This window comes from Eschrichtius robustus, chromosome 18 (genome assembly GCF_028021215.1).
Source record: "Eschrichtius robustus isolate mEscRob2 chromosome 18, mEscRob2.pri, whole genome shotgun sequence".
In the NCBI taxonomy this organism is placed as follows: Eukaryota; Metazoa; Chordata; class Mammalia; order Artiodactyla; family Eschrichtiidae; genus Eschrichtius; species Eschrichtius robustus.
The window spans coordinates 59,478,850-59,493,316 of NC_090841.1; the positions used below are offsets into that span (position 1 = coordinate 59,478,850).

The 14,467-nt window shown below is 33.3% G+C and overlaps 1 protein-coding gene across 1 annotated transcript; it reads right to left on the bottom strand.

The window, feature by feature from the left end:
- Positions 1 to 8,058: 8,058 nt before the first annotated feature.
- Positions 8,059 to 13,622, bottom strand: SLITRK6 (SLIT and NTRK like family member 6). Its single transcript, XM_068526716.1, has 2 exons — positions 13,209 to 13,622; positions 8,059 to 10,853 (listed from the first exon to the last, which is right to left on the bottom strand). The coding sequence occupies exon 2, from the start codon at positions 10,828 to 10,830 to the stop codon at positions 8,302 to 8,304; it is 2,529 nt and encodes an 842-aa protein (XP_068382817.1). The 5' UTR covers positions 10,831 to 10,853; positions 13,209 to 13,622; the 3' UTR covers positions 8,059 to 8,301.
- Between the last annotated feature and the right edge of the window lie 845 nt (positions 13,623 to 14,467).

The window sequence follows — 14,467 nt, forward strand, 5'->3', positions numbered from 1 at the left end:
AGAGATCAGTTATTTCCAGGCTTTTTGGTATTATATGCAGCAGTGGCATACAGCTCTTAAGCATCAATAGTGCAGGCGCTCTTTCTAGCGGAGAGCAAACACTTTCCTAATTCACTAAATGTAGCATTCCTGAGGAGTGACATTTTTTCTCATATTACTCTCATATATTTCTCATATTCCTTCCAAATTGTGAATATTTTGCCTGGTTTCCATCCGAATATATACAAAAGAGATGAATCATAAAGAAACATACTTGCCATATGATTCCAGCTGAAACAAAAAGGTACAAAATTGTACTAAAAAACTCCTGGGTATAATACAAACCTTATAAAGGACACTGCTAAGAAGAGTCCTGCTAAGCTCACTGTTTTACATTCACATTCAACACTGTGGCTTCAGGAAATTCAGATCCAATGATCCTAATCTTTATAACTTGACATTTTTCTCTCTTATATGTTACGCCTTGTCAGACATAATATGTAGTGTTAATGGCACTCAAGGATTAAATATAGAGACTACAGATGTAGAAAACAAGTTATGGTTACCAGGGGGTACGGTGGGGGAATATACTGGGAGTTTGGGATTGACACATACACACTACTATATATAAAATAGTTAACTAATAAGGACCTACTGTATAGCACAAGGGACTCTACTCAATACTCTGTAATGGCCTATATGAGAAAAGAATCTAAAAAAGAGTGATATATGTATATGTATAACTGATTTACTTTGCTATACAGCAGAAACTAATACAACATTGTAAATCACCTATACTCCAATAAAATTTTTTTAAAAATAAATAAATAATTAAAAATATAGAGACTAAAATAAATTATATTGTAAAAAATGAAACAATCCATTTTAAATTGCATGTGATTTTAAAAACCCAACATATTGTTATTTCAACAAATGGGCATTCACATGCCAAAAAAAAAAAAAAAAGAATCTGAATTCAAACCTTACATCTTTCATGGAAATTCACTCAAAATGGAAATGGATCATGGACCTAAATATAATGCACAAAACCAAAAACCTCTTAGAAAATAACATGGGAGAAAATCTAGGTGACCTTGAATATGGTAATGACTTTATAGATACCACAAGAGGCATTATCCATAAAATAAATAATTGATAAGCTGGATTTCATTAAAATTAAAAATGTCTGCTCTGTGACATACACTGTCAAGAGAGTGAGAAGACAAGCCACAGACTAGGAAATATATTTACAAAAGACATCTGATAAAGATGCATTATCCAAAATACACAGAAAACTCTTAAAATTCAACAACAACAAAAGAAACCACCTTATTTTAAAAATGGGCTGAAGAGCTTAACAGACACCCCATCAAGGAAGATATACAGATGGCAAAACAGCACACGAAAAGATGGTCCAAATCATTTGACATCAGGAAAAGGCAAATTAAAACAATGAGATACCACTACAAAGCTATTAGAATTCCTAAAATCTGGAACACTAACAACACCAAATGCTGGTGAGCATGTGGAGCAACAGGAATTCCCATTCACTGCTGGAGGGGCTCCAAATTGGCACAGCCGCTTTGGAAGACAGTTCGGTGTTTTCTTACAAAGCTACACATACTCTTATCTTATGATCTGAGATTTATGCTCTTTGGTATTACCCAAATGAGTCAAAGACTTATGTCCACATGAAAACCTGCAAACGGATGTTTATAGCATTTTTATTCAAAATTTCCAAAATTTGGAAGCAACCGTAATGTCCTTCAGTAGGTGAATGGGTAAATAAACTGTGGCACATCCAGGCAATTGAGTGTTATTCAGCACTATAACAAAATGAGGAATCAAGCCACAAAAACATATGAAAGAATTGTAAATGCTTATTACTAAGTGAAAGAAGTCAATCTGAAAAGTCTGCATAGTGTATGATTTCAACTATATGACATTCTGGAAAAGGCAAAACTCTGGAAGCAGTTCAAAGATCAGTGGTTGCCAGGGAGGGATGAACAGACAACGCACAGTGGATTTATGGGGGAGTGAAAATATGCAGTATGATACCATTATAGTGAACACATATCACTATGCATTTGTCAAAACCTATAGAATGTACAGCATCTACAGTGAATCCTAATGTAAGCTAATGAGTTTGGGTGATAAAAATGTATTAATGTAGATTAATCAATTATAAAAACTGTGCCACTCTGGTATAAAATGTTTACATTGGGGATGGCTTGGCTTTTGTGGGACCAGCAGGTATATGGGAACTCTGCATTTTCTGTTCAATTTTGCTGTGAACCTAAAATTGCTCTAAAATAAAATTTACTAACAAAGAAAAATATAATCCTTAGTGTTATAAAGCTGTCTTTCTAGTATTCCAATGATAAATTCATTGAAATAATTATCTTTATTTTAACTTACAAGCACTACCACGTAGATGTAGTCCCTTCAGGCAGAGATCTTAGAAAATGGAATAGTGAAAATACCAATATCCGATACCATAATCTCTATATGTATCATAATTCTAACAACACTTATATTACATATTGTGTGTATGTGAAGTTTTAAATCAATGAAATATCATGAGAACTATAACCATTGTATTTTTTGTCTATGCTTGATTCTAAGAAATATGACAGAAATTACATTCTTAAAAAATTGTGTTTGGAAAATATAAGAATATTGATAAATAGTAATTCTGAATTTATAAAAAACTGCATAATAAGTTTCTGTATGCCACATGTGTGTGTTGTCCTAATTCACTAACTCATTGAGCACTTTTCTAGCTGTATCTAAAATGCGCTTTTATACCATTTTGAATAATTTAGAATTATGTAACCTATGTCTAAAGTTACTCAAACATCTATTTTTTCTTCCATGAAATGTTGAGTGTCCTACCTAAACACAGAAGCAAATTATGTGCAAGGGTAAGACATACATTTTCTATGATTCTATATGGCCTGTAAATATTAATTGTCATGACAGGCAGTCTGGTGAAGACCAGTGCCCTGAGAATGAAACAAAACAAAGTAAACAACAACAATAAGAAAGCATTCCAATTCTGGCCTTCTTACTCTTACTAGTTATGTAATGTAAGGCAAACTTCTTTATTTGTAAAATGAGAAAATTAGAATAAACTCTAGAAGTTTATGATGTGCTGATATCTCAGAATTGTGTCTCCTGCATCATAATACAATGTGTTCAGATATATATTTTCTAAGCCAAAATACTTCAGAATGCTAGGCCCAAAACATGTCCCTGAAAGCCTTAATTGATGAAATCATATGTAGCACTTAAACTGAAATTATTCTTCCAGAATCATGACTCCTCTGAACTTTATTGTTCCTTTTCTTATTCTACCATGTATCAGTATATTAACTTAACAACAGTATGAGTCATGAAAACAAAGTAATGGGGACTTATATATCTTTAGACTGCTCATAACACCAAATAAAGGGATGGAAATACATTTAACATCCATTCACTAATGATAATTTCATCATTGATAACACCACAAATTTAAAATTGAACATGTTCATCTTGGCAACAAAATGATTCATTTTGTGTGTAGCATCTGTTCAAGAACTTTATAACACCAAATATGATGACAAGACAATGAAACACCTGGAGATTTACACAGGCAACTCAAAATACCTTACCATTTACAGATAATCGATTTTCTCACTGGTAGAGCCTTAGAGATGTAAGAGGCAATAATTATTTGTGGAAGGTCAGGTCTTCTGCTTTCCATATTTCACATTTCTGAAATAATTCTCTATTTTAAAATTGTGCGATTTTAAATCATTTTAATTGGAAATACATGAATGATTCTGTGTATGTGTGTGCAGTTTGTTGTTTTGAATTGTTTCCATTCTTTATTCACTAATCTGTTGAAAGACATTCACTAACAGAAGAGTATTTGTCTAATTGTTTATACTTTCAAAGCAGCTAGGAAAGGATTCTACATCTGGCAGTCTCCTCTATGTTCCATATACATAAGAATAGATGTGTGTATAATAAATATAAATTCAACTTAAAAAAACTAGATGGGTTCTAGAAAATAGATAATGGAGTTTATTTCCATATAAGACAGAAAGTTGTTAAAGAATATAATTTTAATAATATAATCATCTTATAATTCAATGATAAACAACTATTATGTCCTATAATTTATTATAGTTATAAGTCTCAGGGAATATTTGGACAAATATCTATGTTTCAGCATGTATGGAATTGAAAAGTCACAAAGAAACATTGTATTTTTAATCACATGTGTGCTCCTCATCAAAGAGATCATTCTTGATTTGGCTGCCCAGATATATAGGACCACTCCTCCTTGTAACTGTCTCCTTTCCTATTATAAAAGATTGTGCTTGTATGATATCCCATCTTCTCAAGAAGAAAACTGCAGCCATTCATGCTTGAACCAACAAAGTGTTCAGGGAAAAGAAATAGAGAAGAAACCTCAAATTCATTGTAAAACCATTTTCCAATTACCAGGAGATCCAAACTTCTCTAAATAGGCAGGATTTTCTGAACATGGATACCCCTTTTCACGTAGAGATCAGCCTCCTCCAAAGATAATTATGTAGAACGTCTTATATATAATAAATATTGTGATCTTCCCTTAGATATATATTTGTTTTATTGTGTTAAAAAAAAAACCCAGATTATTGCCCAACAATTCTGCAAGTTATTAGTATTCTTCTTCTTTTAAAAGTAACTTTGATTATACCTCTATTAGTTATCATAGAATAATAAATAATACAAATAAATTACACATATGAGACTATCTATCATTATCTATTTCATCTTTAGTAGTTCTCCAAAAAATATATATATATAGTCATATATATTTATACATATAATTATGTATGTATTGCCAAACATTTCATTCAGGTTTTTCTCTAACATCTTACGGAAAAACCCAAATGAACTTTTTGGCCAACCCAATATATGTAAAGATATAAACCAGTATATTAAAAATTTGCTTTTTAATGACAAGGGGATAGTCATATCACTTTTTTCAATCCTGGATTAAAGTTTAAACGTTTTAAAGTAATTGAATCAAAGCATGAGGGCAGCTTAGATGATACTGATACTTCCATTTACTTACTATTAGAGCAACAAGGAAAAACTTTCCTCTGTGATATGAGATTGATTCAAGAGGGAGAATCAGCATTATTGATATAATCCATTTTTGTATAGATTGTAAAATTATCATCCCAGTATGGAGATCAATGGAAGATATCTGAAGAACACTGATAAATTTCCAATAAGTATTTTCATGGTTATTTAGTGAAAATAATTTGTTAAATACACATTAATACAATGTGTGTCTAACAGATTGACAGAATTGAAAGGGTTTCATCCAGTATGATTATACACTACTATCACAGTACTACAAACATTCAAGATTCAGACATGAATCAGAGCTTGCCCTGTTATACAGTGAACAAAATGTAACTTCTGTTTAAATTTTAAAAAAAAGAACCCTTGGATAATGAAAAGTCTAATTTTTTTTGAATGCCCAGGTACAATGTAAATAAGGCTGAGGATAGTGAATTAGGATTTAAGACTCTGAATCTGACAATTAGTTGCAGAAAGAGACCACCTTGGCCTTGTAAGTAAATAATCAAACAGGGAATATAATAAAAAATATTCCGTAGTGGGAGGGAGAAGACATATGAAACACAGGTAAAATAACCAAAGTTCTGAGTGATTATCACAGGTCACAAGACCCATTAAGAGGTAAAGACCATCACTAGAGTTCCCAACTCTCAACTACTTGTAGTAGGGAAACAAATTACATAAGAAAAGTTTCATCATGAATTAAACAGTTAAACCCTTAAAATCTCTTACTCTATGGAAACCGTAACTATTCCTACATCATTGCAAGTAATATCCAGACTCTTATAGGGTTTCAGTATTGGGGTTGAACCTAATTTGGAGGATATTTTTACGTGACTCCATAAGCAACTTTGTTCTGTCTTTGATTTTAAGTTGAAAAGTGAATATTATATATACAATGAACGAAGATTTTTAAAAAATCTTTCCGTCACTCAAAAGAGAAGAATGTTCCTGAGGACATGTCTCTGTCTGCATTCATGGATCCATTCCAAAGATCCTGCAGGCACGGGGATTTCTTAAGTCTCTCTAATACCTCTATGCACTTGATTAGGATCAGGAAATATTGGCAGATACTCTACTGAGCAATAACATGAATTCTGCTCTTGATTTGTTCTTTTCTTTAGAATGTAGCATTTAAATTTATGCTTTGGAGGGTTTACTACTCATTATTGCGCTGACTATTTTTTAGTGGATAAACATGTAAAGCATTACATATGCACCCAGATTTCCTTTTAGTAAGTGTTAATTTAAAAAAAAAGAATTCCCATCTTTGTCCTTTCCAACCTTAAAAGTTAATGGAGAAATTTAGGTTTTCAATGGACCTTTTAATATATAATATTTTATTGCTTTATATTAACATATGCAATGATTTTTTAAAAACTTAGTGATATGATGTCATAATGGACTCATAACTGTCCTTCATACCATGGCACACAGGCTCCTACTGTTTTTAACAGGGAAGTCTTCTCATTCAAAATCAAAGCAACAATGTATATTTAGCTAGTAGTGCAGAAAGTTGAGTGTTGAAGACCAACACATTTAATAGAATATTCATGAATCACTAAAATAGTGTAAAGTAAATGAAAAAATCCTTCCTCATAGGAAATATGTTCCTTCCTAACCTTGTGCATGGATCTGAGTGGTGTTCAGGAAACAGAACTAAATTACCTTAATTCCATTTTGCCTTGTGAAAATCTGCTGTATGATTGATTCTATAATCAGAAAGAAGAAAATAAAATCCTTTCTATTTGTATTGAGTGCGAAAATGATTTGCCAGAGAGGGAAAACCACGGGTCAGACTTAAAGTTTGGCTCCATGTCAATCACATTAAGACACATAATGGCCTTTTTGCACGTGGTGAAGAAACTGCTTCTGTGTGGGTGACAACAAACAGAAATCTTGTTTTTGCTTGTTTGTGCTTGTGTGCCTGCGTGCATGTGTATGCGTTAATCCTGACTTGACTGAATTACAGATTAGACTAACTGAAGAAAGCACATTTAAAAAGAGGGTTTTCATTTTAGTTTTATTGTAGTGAGCAGTATTTTTAATTTTCTTGAAAGGCACCCAAGAATAATTACCTTTGTGAACCAAAAATATACAAAACTGTACAGAATAAATAGATCATAAAAATCTAGCTATACTTTCTTGTAAAATAAAGCTACATTGTCCCAGTCTTGAGACAACTTAAACCACTTACCCTTTATATGTGCCTTTTGCTACTAATTTATGGCAACTACCAGTTTACATCAATAAAAATAAAATAATATTTCCTATTTGCTTTACACCAGCAAATTCTTACTTGCCACAAGAAACATATGTCTACTGTGGTATTCAAATTTACAAAGGATTAATGCTATGAAAGAAACCAAACTTAATAGATGCACTAATCATATTTACAGTTGAATATCAGTAGCATTTAAAAAATATCTCAAGAATAAGAATTAAACTTTGAGCACAAATGACACACCTTAATTCACAGCAGCATTAACAAGATTGTCCACACAAAATGTGCAGAAAAACCAAAAAGTTTTCTTATTCATTCCACCTGAACTGTTAATCATTTTTATTTTTAAATTCAGAAAGCATAGCAGTGGCATTTTTTAATCATCAAAGGTTCAAAGTTATGAGCCACTCAGCCTATATAATTCAACCTTCCATTTTTTCTTTACTGTTACTATTTGTAATTTTAAAGTTCCAGTTCCTTTTGCCTTTATTGCAAGAAAACTAGGTGTGTCTAACAATTTACATTTTTGTAGTATATATACTGGTTTTATGAACAATATATTTCTTACATATTATAATTACATATACAGGTATACTTTTTGAATGACAAAATCCAATTCTATTTAATCCATGGGTAATATAACTCAAGAAAATAAGGGTTGCTTAAATTTTGAACCCTTTTAGATGTGCAAGAGGACTTCTATGAAACACTTTATGTATATGGGAAAATATTACTGTAATCCTTGAATGATTTACATGCAAGGATTTATTTTATTGGGGATAGATAAAATTGCCTGAAGACAATGCAATGGCTTCTCCCAGTGATCCCTGAGTTTCTTTTTCTTCTTTTTTTCCCATAGGATTACTGCTGTGCTTAAGTTCTGATTGATGATACACTCATATAAGGCACTTATTTACAAGTTCTGGACTTAAGACAGAATCACAGCGTTTTTGCAAAAGCTTTCAAACTCTCTATGTTTGTTGCTCCAGGACTTCTAAGTAGTCAGGTTCAGCATGTAAGTTAGCTTTCAGCTCAAAATACTCATTTTTAGTCTGTTCCACTAATACCTTCCTTGGCCTTGAGTACATTAATGTCTCCATCAACTTTAACTCTTCATGGGCTCCTGGATAATGTACCTCCATATCAGGCTGAAGTTGAGCAATGTTTTTCTTTAGGTATTCTGTGATTCCCAGTTGCTGAAGTTCTCTTTCTTTCTCTAAAATGTTCCTATATAATGAACTGGCATCCTGGAAGGATAAAAATTCAGTGGATTGGTCTGTGACTTTGTACTTCATATTTGATCCTGTGAGTGGGGAATGATTTTCTCGTTCTAAGAGACTTCTTTGGAGATGTTTTGCATCACTTCCCTCTTTCTCATTCCTTTCTTCTTCTTCTTCCAGATGCTTCGAGCCAAAGGATGGGCTTCTATAGACATGAACCACGGGGCTCACCATGTGCTGCTCATAGAGTGATGCTGTGGGTCTTTCAGTAGTGTGGTGAGTTGTTTTATGGCCATACATGCTATATTGGAGATGCACAGGACTGTTGTCTCTCATCTGTTCATCAGCTTGTTTCTTTTTGTATCTTCTCCTACGGTGAAGAACAAGAACCACTATCCCTGCAGCACAGAATACGATAGTTATGAATACAATCAGCAGTCCTAGTATTAAAACAGATAGTGGTACAGCATCTGTAAGTGATTTAAAAATAGTGTCCGCTGTAGTTGTAGTTGTAGGAGTATTGACTATTACGTAACTAGTCTGAGTTGGCAGGGATGGGTTATTGACCAAACCTGGGCAAAGAAGTTCACTGTTGAGTGCTTTCAATTCCTTTTTGTCTAGGTGCTCCGGAGAGGTGCAGAGTATTTCATCTGTCACTGTGTTCTTACTTAATTTTTGTATCCATTGCTGCAATCCAACCAGGTCACAGGAACAATCCCAGGGGTTGTCCTCAAGGTCAATCTGGGTCAGTAAATCAAGGTCATCCAAGATATTACTTACAGGTAGATGGGTAAATTGGTTTGTTTTAAGGTTTACCCTCATTAGAGGAACCCCTGAAAAAATATGTGGTGGTAAAACTTGCAGGAGGTTGTTGTTTAAATAGAGGACTTTGAGTTTAGGCATTGGGTTGAAGCTACCAGGTAATATTTCCTTAACGCCATTGTATTCAAGATATAAGTACTCAAGATTGTGGAGACCAAGGAACATACCTCCACTTAACTTAGTCAGATGGTTACCATTCAGATAGAGCTTTTGTAATCTTGTTAAATTCATAAATGATCCTTCTTCGAGAACCTCAATACGATTGTTTCCCAAGTGAAGCATTTCCAAAGTGAAGTATTCCACTAGATCAGACTTCATTAAGGTGTGAATAATATTCCCTGCAAGAATAAGCTTTCTAGGATTTTGTGGAGGAGGTTTTAGATCTGATAAGCTTTCAATATTGCGCTCTTGACAGTGTATTAGAAGTCCTGATGGGGAGAGTACTTTGCAGTTACAAGGAATAGGACAGTAGAGTCCTGGAAGTTGAGTGAATGGCTTTGTAATATAAGGTATTAAACCTGGTGCTTTGGTGGGTGGTTTTAAAAGAGACATGGTCTTGGTTGACATGCGACTATCACTTATTGAAGATGTTACTGCCAGATGCAATGATCCTGAAGGATCCTCGTGTTCTTCGTACACTGGTGGAGTGGGGCAAATTGATTCCTTTTTCAGCCGGCTTAGTATGCTTCCTTTGAAAAATGGGGGGCTGTTGCACACAATGTCACCAATTATAGACTGAGGGGGCATGTTTTCCAACCAAAGTTTTAGCTGTAATAAGTCACAATTGCAGGCCCATTTATTGTCCTCCAACTGGAGATCCAATATTCTGCCAATGTGTTCTAAAAAACCAACATAAGGCAATGTTTGCAACTGATTTCCACGAAGATCTAGATGGGTTAAAGGAACAAATCGAAATATGTTTGGAGGAAGACTCTCAATAGCATTGTCATTTAAAATTAACACTTTAAGTCTGTTGAGCTTGCTAAAGGCACTTGGTTCAATCACTGTAATAAAATTGTTATCTGCTTGTAGGAATTCCAGGTTTTCCAGTCCATGGAAGGTATCCTCTTTAAGAATTTCTAAAGAATTGTGATTGATATGAAGTTGCTTAAGATGGCCAAGGCCATTAAATGCACCAGTCTCAATATCTGCAATATTGTTAAATCCAAGGTGTATTGAGATAGCATTGGTAAGCCCAGAAAAGTCATTTGTGTGAAGCATTGTCAAACCATTATTTAATAAACTTAAGTGGAAAGGTCGTGATGGTGGCACGCTTATTTGGGATAACTTCTTGATACATTTCCCTTCACAATTTATTAGCATCGTGCTGTCTTTTTCCTCACAATTGCAAAGAGAGTCACAAGAACCTCTGGCTGAGGCAGAGGACATTGGTGATTGGGACTGTGAAGATATACAGGCAAAGAGAGATGAATACAAGAGATGAATCCAAAGCTTCATGTTGTCCTGTGATGGGTCTGATTCTGTAAGATAAAATGCAATAGCAATGGGCTTTAGTGGCCAGGAGCAGGGAGGAGATGAATCTGACATTTTCAAAATGATAGGTTTTCCTCTAAAAGGCAAAATATTATTATTCTGAATATAAAAATACATTGCTGAGTCCACATTTTCTTTTACAAATATTTTTACAAATATTATGACTGGCAGGTTTATTTTACTTTTAACTTGCATTGTGATAAAAATCTAAAATTTAGGTCAGGGAGAATTTAAAATATTAAATCAATTGTCTTCACATCTACCAAATAATCTGCATTTTAATAGACGTGAGGGGAGCTGGCTAAATGGACCATTGATACTTTGATATGATGCAAAAATGTATACTTGAGAAGACCCTGGCTTTTTTATTTTTTAGCTCAAACTAGATGAATCTAAGGCTGAAGGATTACAATAAAAGACAAATATGTAGGTATTAGCTAGAAGCAGAGAGACCTGTAGGGAATTCAAAGATGATCGTTAGAAAGAATGTATGTTTGCATGCATTATGCACTTCCTTTAGTTTTATTTTTGAACTGGATATCACAATATAACATCTAATAACTCTGTGTTTAACCTGCTTTGATTTTGGCTTAAGATACTTATTAATTCCATTATTTATTTAAAAACTTTGAGAAAAAATATGTCTCTATGTAGTAAAGCTGAACTTTATGAAAGATTTTGTTTTAACTATGTTGTCTAGGGCAGTTTGTATAAGCCTTGTAGTATCAGATATATATGCTTAAAGGCGTCCATTCAAATTTCACTTCAGTCACACTTTATATTGAATTTCTAGAGGTGGAATATTCACTGCTACTTTTAAATTCTACTATGAATAAGGTTAATATCTTAAAAACTAAAGAAGAAAAATTGATGTTTAACACATATTTCAGGCTATTATAAAAGAACAAACAATGCCTCATATAAACTTCTAGCAAATGACTCCCTAATGAGGTCTTGAACCAGGCTTTAGGGCACTGAATGTCATCACATAATTAAGCAGTTGATCTTTATTATAAGGCTTAATTTGCAAACAATGAACTCTAAAGCAAGCTTCACTATATTAAAATATTTGAGGATATCTCTAATTTAGGAAATAAAAAATGACAGTTCAAGATAACAATATCACATATTCCAACTCCTTAAAAATTTAATACCTGCACCTGACATAGAAATTAAAAAAAACAAATTCTAACTCTAAAATGACAGCAGTGGTGTGGTAAATACTTTGAAGTCTAATGGTATCTAATTTTATTCCTTTATTTTAAATATTGCACTTTAAATTTATATAGACTAAATCAAAAGGTAAAGAAACACCACATCTTATAACTATTCAATTTTTGGAAATGATAACTGCTTTCATGTTTCTGGATGGAATGTGAACTTTGAATCTAATTAAAAATTACAATTAGATAATACATCCCAGAATCCAATCAATAATCCTGAAAATAAACTTTCATTCCATGAAAATACATTGTCTTATTGAAAACATGTATAGTATGAAGTTTCTGAAAGGTAAAAGGCAACCAAAGACATCAAACAATAGAGTCCCTTTCTATACAAAGGGAAAGTTAGCAGGCTGAATGTTTCCATAGGGAAATAGTTTGATTTTAAACAGCTCTGAGGGCTATGCTTAGAATCAAGCAGCTTGAAGTTGAAGTCTTCAACTTGTGGATTAGCTTCCACAAACACTGAAACTACTTTTCCATAGATTACCAAGAAAGAATACTATGAATTTCACCAGGCACAGTATCTTAAGAAAAGAGTAAATAACTTCCAGATGAGACTCCCTCCTCTCATTATTATTGTTTAATCTTATATGCATTTTATGCTCTTCAAAATGCCCTAGGGAACAGTTTCTAATCTTTTCAGAAATACACACAAATGTGAAAAGTGATTCTATATTGACAACCTGATACAGTGTTAAAGAGGTCAAAAAATCTCTATTTATATATTTTCAAGTCAGGAAAAAATAAAAGTGGTATACAAAATACAAAGAATCTTTTCATATTGTGCTTGTATTTCAAATACAACAATGGTGTTTGGAAGTAATCTTCCCTTCAAAAAGCACAAATAATTCAGTTTCCAATAACAAACTGCATGCTGTAAAAGAAATAGTAGCATATTATTTTACTTGTTCTTCTCTACAGCCAGCTGTTGAACTAAATGTCTGCTGCTCACAGAAAACAGGCATCTGCTACAGCATTAGTCGTGCCAGTGAGCAAGAATGAAACTGGATATCCTTTAATGCAAAGTTATTTTTTTTTAAGAGGCAAACAGAAATTCAATCACTTTGGGATAATGCAAAAATAGGTATAAGGAAAGCCTGGAAACATTCATCTTACCTGTAAAGCAAAGACTTCCTGACGTTATCTGTAATGCACAGCTGGAAGAGATGTTCAAAGTAAATTCAGTTTCTTTATTAAAAAAGAAAACACCGACCACCACGTACTTTCTTCTCAAATATCACTTTTTGGCAAGTCCCATCGCTTTATAAAGTTAAAACCTCTGGTCAAAGACAAAATGCTGAGCATTTCATTGAAAATATTTCAAGCAGAGTGCATACTAGATCATCCTGAAGCCGTTGTCCTTTTATTCCCCAATTAAAATTCACGGCATACTTCACAGCTATGCTGACTTTTTTTGCATATAGTTAACCATTTGCAAGCTGCTGAGTGCAGTAAATAAACAAGATGTGTAACAGAGCTGGGATTGATCACTCTTGCTTTCTTAGGCTGTAGATCCAAGCTGCAGCAATGTTCTCTTTCCTCCCTTTCTAGTCTTTCTTGTTAGTTCAGTTTGTTATTAGTCAGATTGCCAAGGGCTGGGAGGTAGGCGTAAATAAAGAGACTTCTTGGCTTTTGACTCAGCCTTTAAGCCCTTCCCCATCAGAGCGTTTTAATAGGCCAGTGTCATTTAACACAAGAGACAGCTCCACCTTGGGACTCAACTCCTCCTCCTGCAAATGGTTTTTCCTCTCCCTTTAAATACCAAATACAATGCAAGTGAATTTTGATGCAAATAATTACATGTTTCTTTAAATGTTTAATAATATTGTGTGTTATACAGCAGGCTAAATAATACACTATATTAAATTCTCATCTAGCACAGTACTGTACTGTTTGCACATGTGTGCAGAAAAACTGCAAGTATGCTACCAATAGAATAGTTGCTTCAGTTTTATTGTTTTTAACTGGTATTTATGGTCGAAATTGTGCACTCTTTAAATCTTAAAATGTTAACGTGAACTGCTTTCCTGAAACATTTGTATTTTTGTATTCACCATTTGAAAAAAAAAATCTTTAAAGCCTCATGTCTGAGACTCTAAGTTTTATACTTCTTTTCTTTCCCTACAGCTAACGTTCAACAATGAGACTAGAAATGAGGTTCTTTTTTCAGGTAGATAGTATTTATTTGGAATGGAAATATGATCAGTTAAAAATACCTTCAAGAATCTTCATTACAAATGGTTGTCTCTAGTTGAAAACAGCCTATCACTTTCAAAAATATGAAATTATGTCTTTCCAGATAAAATGAAACAAGTTAAATGAATATGTAAAAATTACAATAACCTGATTTTTATGGTACTAGCGTAGGGAGCATT